Source organism: Pipra filicauda, unplaced genomic scaffold (genome assembly GCF_003945595.2).
Source record: "Pipra filicauda isolate LSUMZ 115617 unplaced genomic scaffold, ASM394559v2 scaffold3_size10097308_pilon, whole genome shotgun sequence".
NCBI classification, from domain to species: Eukaryota; Metazoa; Chordata; class Aves; order Passeriformes; family Pipridae; genus Pipra; species Pipra filicauda.
Window position 1 is genome coordinate 1,254,040 of NW_024104532.1, and position 9,498 is coordinate 1,263,537.

Genomic DNA, 9,498 nt, shown 5'->3' on the forward strand with positions numbered 1-9,498 from the left:
ACTACAGGACATGTCCACACACGGTTTAATATCTTATCCTTTTTTTCCTCTTGGTCCTACCAGCACAACTTTTCTATGGCAACTACCCTCGTGTGGCTGCAGAGGCTTCTGGTTCAAAGCTTTGCAACCCTCACAGCTCCCCCAAAAAATGTGGCCAAGCTTGAGAGTGATCTTTGGCCAGGCTTGGTATCAAGTGAGAAAGAAGGACAAAAATATAGCTTAAAGAAACTCAGGCAGGATGCTGTCACCAAAACTTGCCTACCTTCGATACTTGCCAGGGAAATGAGTCCTGAAGCCCTCACTGTGCATGATATAGATGCTTCTACAGCAGCACAGAGACCCTTTTCAGAGCTTCCCTGTGCTGGATATTGCATTGTGCAGATACTGGAGCTGATCAGTCCTCTGGGGAGGTGGGAAGAGGTCCAAGGGAGGGTGCACTTGGTGCATTAGGTTTCCATGAAGTGTTGTGGGTGAGTAGAAGGCATATAAAATGGAGGAAACCTACCATGTAAAGCAAAGGAGGGAATGAAATAATCAGGCACTTGGGATGCCAGATGAAAAGCATCTTTATCTGCAAACAGAAGTAAAACGTTTTTATTATCAATATATAGGCCAGTGCAGCAAGTTCCATCAAAACTATGATGTTAAACCTCCTCCACTGCCATCGGATCCATCAGTGTCTGGCCCTGCGGGATCATGGCCTGAGACATGTTAGCATTGAGATGAGTAGAAAACAATCATAACGAAAAGTTAAAAAGGAAAATTATTCTGTGAGTGCCAGAGTGCAGGAAGCTTTCCTACACATTTATGTTTAGATACTGGATGACTGGTGTACCTATGAAAGGGCAGCATCATGTCCAAGCTTTTCCCATTTGTGATACGTTGGTAAATTATCTTTCATACACTCCCATATGGATTCTCTTGTGTTGATAAACTGTGCTCTCATTCTGTAGCTGCTCAACAGAGAGCACTCAGAGGGGTTTGCCTTTCCACTCGGATGCACATTTCATTGAACACATGTTCTGTCAAATAGGGTTGAAGGCAATCAATGGGTTCAGAATTTCTAGGAGAGGCTTGGAGGGACAGAGAGGCACAGCCACATGAACTCAGCACAAGTGCCTAAGTCTCATTTCCTCTGAGAGCTCTGAGAGGAAACTGAGCTAAAAGCACAGAGCACCCAAGAGACACCAGTGGGGTGTACCTGCAGGCCCTGGGCAGCCACCAGAGCTGTGCGTGGGACACCCCAAGCTCTGTCAGTGGGCTGAGGCTCTTTTTTTCCCTACACGTTTAGCACATCCTCATGACTGAGCAGTTGACAGGGCTGAAATTAGCACAGCTTTGCCCCCAGCCTGCTTCTTTTTTTCCATTATGTCTCTAACCAGTTTTCTCTCCTTTGCTCCTGTTCCAGGGTAGGGAAGGCGCCTTCATGGTGAGAGATTCGAGGCAGCCTGGCATGTACACAGTCTCTGTTTTCACCAAAGCATTAAGGTACAGCTGAGCTCAGCAGCTTTTCACATCAATTACATCAATGAAACGGCTTCTGTGAGTGTGTAATCTCTGTATAGTTGTTTTGGCATTATAACGAGAGAGCAGAAGGCTCATGAAAATGATAGAGGAAAACACTTCCAAAAAAGGCAGAGAGTCAGCTGCCAGTCGCAAAGTGTTTTAAAGGCTCCACTTCTCCCTGCATCTAAATATGTGCCTATAAATAGTGCCTTAGACATCACTGGGGTTGTAATTCTGATGAAATTGTCCCCACAGCTGAAGTGTCCATGGGATAAACATGGACTGTGTGCTGGACTCATCAGAGGTGGGTAGCACAAGATTAGTGAAAGGGTTTCAGTAATGGGGCAGAAGCTTTTGTTTCACAAAGAAGAGGCAGAGAAACTTATACTTAACCTTGTCTTATCAGGAAACCTCAGCCTTTCTAGAGATGAGACCATCTATGAGTGAAAAGGAAAACATACAAGTACACAGACTTAATTAGCAACTGCACTCACTCCTTGCTCCTCTCCCATTCATTCCGGGGGAAGGTTTTCCCCTTTTCTCACTTGCTACTCTTCTGTTTATACCCCAGATTCCTGTCTTTGTGCTGCAACCTAGTTTTCCTCAAAGAAAACCTCCTCTCTTTCAGCACAGACAACAATCCTGTTATAAAGCATTATCACATCAATGAGACAACTGACTTTCCCAAGCGGTATTACTTGGCAGAAAAGCACGTGTTTGACTGCATCCCTGACCTCATCAACTACCACCAGCACAATGCAGGAGGTGAGTGAAGGCCAAAGCTGACCAGGGAAGTTGTTGGGTTACCCCATGCAGCCAGGTGGCTGTTTTGAGTGAAGAAAGGCTCCCAAGCACTCTGTCCTCACAATGAAATGTTAAATGGCATCATCTCTTCTTCCACTTATCCGGGCACTTGGATGGCAGAAAAATGACCATTTCAGTCCAGTTTCCACTTCCAGCATTACATCTTCACTCTAGTTGTCCTTCTAAGGCTGACTGTGGCCAACACAGATGCCATAATGACATACCATGGAGAGCCCTGGAAGTGGATCACCACTGCCAGGCCAAGCTACCTGTTTGAATTACACAGCAGGGCCTTCTTGCCCTGGAGGTGATATATCTCTGGACCTTGATTTGACACAAAGTCAGGGACATGGCCAGGACCCATAGCCAGACATGGGAGTCACCAAAGACTCCCATCCCTACAGTGCAGGAGTACTACAGGAAATCCTAGACTTCAAAAATACCCTAAAAATAAAAGGTATAATTTGGAAATTCATCAGAATTAATAGAGACTCACAGCTCACATTTGCTGACAGAGCAAAAATGAAAACTAAGCTGAAACTGCTCAGAATTGGCTTCCTTCTCACAGGCAGGAAATCAGTCTGAGCAGTTCAGCTGCCCTCAAGTGGAGCTGAGAATTCAATACAATAAACCTTCTTTGAGTATCCAAACTGCCTCCTGGGGTAGTGACAGCCACACTGCCCATGGCTGTGACAATAACTGGGACCCCCCTTTCCCTCTGTCCCCCAGGTCTCGTCACTCGGCTCAGGTATGCAGTGTCTTCGTGGAGAAAGAAGGCCCCGATCACTGCAGGGCTGAGCTATGGTATGGTACCCTCATGACTGCATGGGAATCACATTCCTCCCTGGTTAGCTGGCTGATCCTGCATATCCCCGTGGATGTTGATGAATATTCATGTGACCATAGCCATAATAAATAGCTTTCTCCAGATCTTTACACTGCACTGTTCACTAGATTATCATCTTTGCCATTACCATTGGTGACTGACCCGACAATGCAGGGCCTTGAGGGAGTGATGAGAATCCCAGGGTCTCAATGAAGTCAACATTAAATACTAAAATGAATGCTGAACAAAGGGGATGGGAGTGGGATCACAGCACAATTTGATGAAAGCTGAGTCTCTCCTGAAAGATGCCTCCATTTGAGTATTGTTGTCAACAGAATTTTTGCTGGTATCATCCTTATTGTAATTCTTGGAGACATCAAAGAAACTCAAACCCCATGTTGTGCTCAGTAGTGCACATATGTATGGCAGAAACAATCCTTCCTGAAGAACTGGATAGACAAGACAAAGGAGGGGTAAAAGGGGATGTTGTTGTTCCTACTCTTGAACATGACCTGCAGCATGGGCTAATCAAATGAGCTATCAAAGGTCAGACAGGCAATTTGAGGGAGAGACAGAAAGTCTCACACCACGTCCTATCTCCCACAAAAGCTTTTTGTTTGACATCCTACTGCTCAATCCTTACTCTTTCCCCCTTACAATCAACAGGGAAATTGGTCATTAATGCCTCTGAGCTCACCCGTGTGCAGGAGATTGGCAGTGGTCAGTTTGGGGTGGTCTACCTTGGCTACTTGCTGGACAAGACAAAAGTAGCCATAAAGACCATCCGTGAGGGAGCAATGTCTGAAGAGGATTTCATTGAGGAAGCTAAAGTCTTGATGTAAGTAGCAGATTCACCAAGAAAATCAGCCACTGTGGGATTCGTAAGATTGAACTAAAGTGTTGCCAGGAATATGAATGGGGAATTCAAACTTTGATTATCTGCTATGTATCTAAGTAGTAGAGACAGGTGAGCTCTGGCAGCTACAAAGGAAGGCAATTCAAAGTGTAGGTGAATTATTGTGCTTTGAAGTCTATCAATATCCAGAATGTTCTTCCAGATCTCTGCTGCTGAAGAAGGCAGGGTTCACTGATAGTACATTTTGGAAAGCAAAGTGGTTTTTGTCAAAAATAATTAGATGGAGAAATATCTTACAATTTGAGGGAAATTTTACTGAAAATCTTTATCTGTAAAAGTTTTTTTGCTTTGCACAACTGAATATATCCTCTTTGGTTTTATTGACTTTATTTGTATTTGTTGCATTTCCCTCCCTTCAAAGCAAACAGAAATTGATTTTATTTTTGTTTGATTGTATGATTTTCCATGCAGAAAAGTCTTTTGGTGACCATTACCATTGAAAAGGGATGATACTTAGACCTACTTGACATTAGACTTGGTCTACCCATGTGCAGAGCTGGCCTTTGCAGAGAGCAGGGTGCAGCACAGTGGCACATGGAGCTGTGTATTAACCAGTTGCTGTAAGAATAGAAGGCACTGAGCCTATTCTTTTCCACCTTCCCTCCCTATCCCACAGGAAGCTGTCTCACCCCAAGCTAGTCCAGCTTTATGGTGTGTGCTTTGAGAACACTCCCATATGCCTGGTGTTTGAGTTCATGGAGAATGGCTGCTTGTCTGACTACCTCAGGAGCCAGCGGGGCACTTTTTCAAAGGAAACCCTGCTGGGGATGTGCCAAGATGTGTGTGAAGGAATGACTTATCTGGAACAAAACTCTGTCATCCACAGAGACCTGGTATGTTGGTCCCACATAGACTTTTCCTTTGCTCCGGGTGGATGTTTTCCTGTGCTTTCTTCCTTCCTTAATTTCAGCTTCCACACTCCTCCTACATATTTACAGGGGATCCTGTATCTGCCCTTATTGCAGAAGCAGTACCAATACTTTAGGGGAAAAAAAAAACAACCCCTGGATTGCTGATTAATCTATTTCCCCTAATTGTGTTTGGGAGAGAAGAAACAAGGCTATAAAGTTTTTCTTCCTTCCTGAGTGGACTCTTTTGCTTCCCAAGAGCCACAGTTCCTGGGTACTGACTCCTCTTCATGTCTAAAATCAGTGGGAAAAAAAAAAGACCTGTTTTTGCATAATTCATGTATAAACATGCATTGATGATCAAATACTTTTAATTAGGTGGTGTTCAATCAAGGTCCATTGGTCACTGTGGCTGTTTCACTAGGGAGCAAGGACTGTGAGTAGCTGTGGATATTTTAGGGTCTTTCTCTGCCCTTTCTGGGCAATAAGGGCCTGAAAGCCAGATTGATGGTTGAACAGCTTTTCTGGCAACAGGGACATGCTGTAAAATGTACTGAAAGCATGAGAAGCTCAGGGTTTTGTCCTCTTTGTATGGCACAATGTCACTTTGATGCTCTTTTTTAAGCACTATCTGCTGTGCCAGGATAAAAGCCACCACAGGTCAGTCTTTCAGCTCTGACCTGCTGCCTTTGCACCTTCTTTCCTTGTAGGCTGCCAGGAACTGCCTGGTGGGGGAATCCCAGGTGGTCAAAGTGTCCGACTTCGGGATGTCAAGGTAATACCACTAAGGCCGTGCACGGTCCCTGCAGGGTTGTCATGGGATGGGGAGTTACTCAGCATTCTCCCTTCTTTTCCTGTTCCAGGATTGTCCTTGATGATCAGTATACCAGCTCCTCGGGTACCAAGTTTCCAGTCAAGTGGTCTGCTCCAGAGGTTTTCTCCTACAGCAACTATAGCACCAAATCTGACGTTTGGTCATTCGGTAAGAAACTTGTCAAAATGGAAGAAATTCAACAAATCCCAGCTTAGAAAACTTAAGGGCTCAGTCCTTAAGTAAACTCTTCTAAACACTATATCCTCTGGATTCTTAGGGTGTTGTATAGCTGTGCAATGCTATATCATATCAAAAAATGAACTGTGCTTTCTGCTGACATAGCAGGAGTGTCCAAGAAAAAGTTAGAGAGCCACTGACAAGATTACAGAGGAGAGGAGAACAGAGCAGAGGAAAGGGATAATATTTAGGCAGTCCATCTCTTTGCATGTCAGTCCTAGGCACTGATTCCTCACTCAAACCCTCTGCCTTTCCAAGTTTGCTCTGCTGAGTCCATTTGCTTTATGCTGATCTGAAAATATAATTTCACTGCTCCCATTTCTCACCTCATTTCCTGCTCCCCAATGCATTGTTTTATGATTTGCGTCCATTCTTTGGTCTCCCTTCTGGACCCTCACAGATAAGAACACCGCTGTATATTTTCTCCCCAAAGCCATAACAAAGGCTATCCCCTGGGCTGTAGATCTGGCACACTCATGGCCCTGGCCCCTCTCCAGCCAACATGCAAATCTCTGTTACTGCAGTGAATCGGGGCAGTGTGCTGTGCACAGCACACAGTCAATGGGGTGCCACTCAGCTCCAGGCCCAGCAGTAAATAATGCAGGATTATAACCTTTCCTAGTCTGTGCTTGTGAATGCTGTGCTTTCCTTGCTTTTTGCTGTGGCTCCCATCTCTTCTGCTGTGCCTGAAGCTGTGCACTCCTGGGGTGGGCTATGAGCAGCGTGGTGGGCACTGGGTGCTCAGACCCACACAGCCTCCCTCACAAACTCAGCAGGGAGATGCTTCAGAGAGCACCATTCCTCTTTCCATGTTCCCTGGCATGTGGAGGAGGCTGTCAGCACTCACCATGTAATGACAAGGGACAGCTTTTGTCAGTGGAGCTATTGCTGACACCTCACAGCGAAGTGGCAGTGACATGGGGAGAGGTGCTACTTTGGTAGGAATGTTCTTCTGCTTCACAAATCGGAAACTGGCCTGTACACTGAGAGCCAGATGCTTCCAGAGAAGGTGCTCAGATTGATTTACAGTCAAGCCAAGCCTGGTGAAGTTGGCTTACTCCAGTTTCAGATCTGAATGAAATATAGGTGAACTTTGCTTGTGTTGGTCAGTCCTTCTTTGTGAGATGTGCAGACGGCGGGTTGTACATCTGTCAGACTCGTTATCTCCCCATCCAGTGGGGTTTGCTTAAGAGGATTCCTCATGGTCTCATGACTGTGAGCAGCTTTCTGCTCTGCTACTCCGCAGCCCATTCATCTCTTCTGCCAGGTCTGAAATCCTGCTGTGCCCAGGAGAACAAAATGGGTGTGAGAAGCTCCCAGTGCAGGAATCTGCACACTTGGGGAGTACAACTACTTTGCTTTTTCTTCAGTAGGGCCAGTATCAGTCTCTTTGCATCTTCCTATTTGAAGATGTCAAAGATGGAAGCAGGCGTAATTGAGCAAAGCTGAGTGTGCAACTGTGCAACTATGGAGTTGCACAACTTTATTTCAGAACAGTCTATATATAGTCTGTCTCCCTTTTCTAACACAGTTTACTCAGTGAGGCATAATAGGTGATCAAAGAAATTAAAGCTAATAACAACCCAGATGCCTTGTATTCACTCAGTTTGCAGACCCTCTCTGACCTGGAGGCCAACTGCAGTGTATTCAGTCTTTTTGTCTTTGCCTGTCTCTCTTCCACCACACTAGAGAAGCATGAGTTTCTGTACTGCTCTGAACAGCAATCATAGGAAAACATTTGACTGTTCAGGAAAAGAGGAAAAATGTGCCTCAATCCTTTGAAATTCCACTATGAGTGCATGTGAATTCATCCCAGCGAATCACACCACCCAGGACATTTTTCAGGAGAGGAGTTCCCTGCACTAAGCTGGCTAACAGGAATGGAGCAGTTCATATTGCTTTATTGCTACTGAGTCTTGCCAAAATTAACAGCTTTGGGTACAGGACACACTGCACGCAGGAACATCAGTGACATGTCTCTTGTATGTGATTAACTGGAAGCAAAAATAGATAAACTGAATCAGTGACAAAAAGCAGGTTCTCTTTCCCAGATTACACATCTGGATGGAGCACATGCACAGCATTCCCTCTTCACAGTTTTGGAGAAGACATACTCTGCTTTCTGACACATAACACAGCATCTGACTCATGGGGAAAGACATCCCTGTGTGCTAGACTATGACAAAGTAGGATGCAGAGAAGTCAAACTGGTACTTCCACACATTCCAGTGCACAGCAGAGATCCTGGCTGGCATCGTAGAACTGTACAGCTGTGTTAGGGCCTGCCTGGTTTTTCAGATGTGTACTGAGAATCCAAGTGAAAACGCTTTTCCAAGTAGCTGACACCAAGGTTGAGCTGCAGAGAAGAACAGGTGGAAGGTGGCCACAGGTCTGCTGAGGATTTTATTTGCTTCTTTGTGATTTTTCTCATTTCTTTGCTTCAGGAGTGCTGATGTGGGAGGTCTTCAGTGAAGGTAAAATCCCCTATGAGAATCGCACCAATGCAGAAGTGGTGGAAGAAATCAATGCAGGATTTCGGCTCTACAAACCCAAGCTGGCCTCCAAGGCAATTTATGATGTCATGAGCCACTGCTGGAGGATGGTTAGTATTGTCATGGGAGAGTCCCAGTTCACAAAGACAAGAGCTCTCTTTCCCTTGGCTTAAAGGAGGAGAGAGAGGTGTACACATCACATGCTAACAAAAGATAAAATCCTGGATGTGAAGCACTGTAGCTTTCATCTGCACCAGCAAGCAAACTCTGGTCTCTCTGCCTTTAATTTAATCTGCTGTTTCTATAGAGTGCATTGACTTCTCTAAGGAGCCCATGTAGTGCACCTAACTCTAGTTAACTCAAAAGTTTCCTTCCTAAGAAAGCTGCAGATCTGTGGGGCTGAGTTCTAACAGTGATGGTAAAAATGACAGCCAAGCCATTAGAAGGTACTTAGTGTCCACGAGACAAAATTCACTGCTAATAGAAAAGAAACACTGCACAGAAGGAAGCTGGTTCTTCCATTGGCTTTTTCTCTATAGAGATAGATTGTATTTTTGTTAATACTCAGTTTCTTCACAAGATTTTCCTTGCTAACCTTGCCATTCCTCACAAGCTGACAAAAATGTTCTTCCTCTCTCTTCTCTTCCCTGCTCAGAGGAAAGACGAGCGGCCAGCCTTTTCTCTTCTGCTGTTCCAGCTGAGTGAAATCTCTGAGTATGATCTGTAATCATGGCACTGTTCACTCAGCACAGCTGAGAGTCCTGAGAGAAGAGAAGACTGGATTTTCCCCACACAAAGCATTAACAGGAATCCTCTCACCATAAACACTTGCCATATGCCTGGGGAGAAGAGAGGGCAGAGGCTGGTACTTCCAGACAGACAAGATATCCCCAGGTCTTCCAGAGCCTAGACAGACATAGGCTTTGGTTTGGCCAAGAATGTGGTTTGCATCTCAAAAGCAGAAGCAGCAATTGAGCACAGAGTCCTGAACCACACAATCCAGCAAAGGTATTTCTCCTGAAGATACAGCCTCAAAACTAAGAGATCTGACATTG

General features: G+C 45.1%; 1 protein-coding gene across 2 annotated transcripts in view; it reads left to right on the forward strand.

Moving 5' to 3' along the window:
• Positions 1-9,170, forward strand: part of ITK (IL2 inducible T cell kinase) — a 28,701-nt gene extending 19,531 nt beyond the window's left edge. For both annotated transcript variants that reach the window (XM_027718585.2, XM_039385244.1), the window contains exons 9-17: positions 1,409-1,488; positions 2,135-2,271; positions 3,040-3,114; positions 3,803-3,974; positions 4,669-4,885; positions 5,611-5,675; positions 5,764-5,882; positions 8,396-8,553; positions 9,099-9,170. In XM_027718585.2, the coding sequence (XP_027574386.1) occupies positions 1,409-1,488; positions 2,135-2,271; positions 3,040-3,114; positions 3,803-3,974; positions 4,669-4,885; positions 5,611-5,675; positions 5,764-5,882; positions 8,396-8,553; positions 9,099-9,170 (1,095 nt within the window). The remainder of the gene's footprint in view (positions 1-1,408; positions 1,489-2,134; positions 2,272-3,039; positions 3,115-3,802; positions 3,975-4,668; positions 4,886-5,610; positions 5,676-5,763; positions 5,883-8,395; positions 8,554-9,098) is intronic.
• The last annotated feature ends 328 nt before the right edge of the window (positions 9,171-9,498 follow it).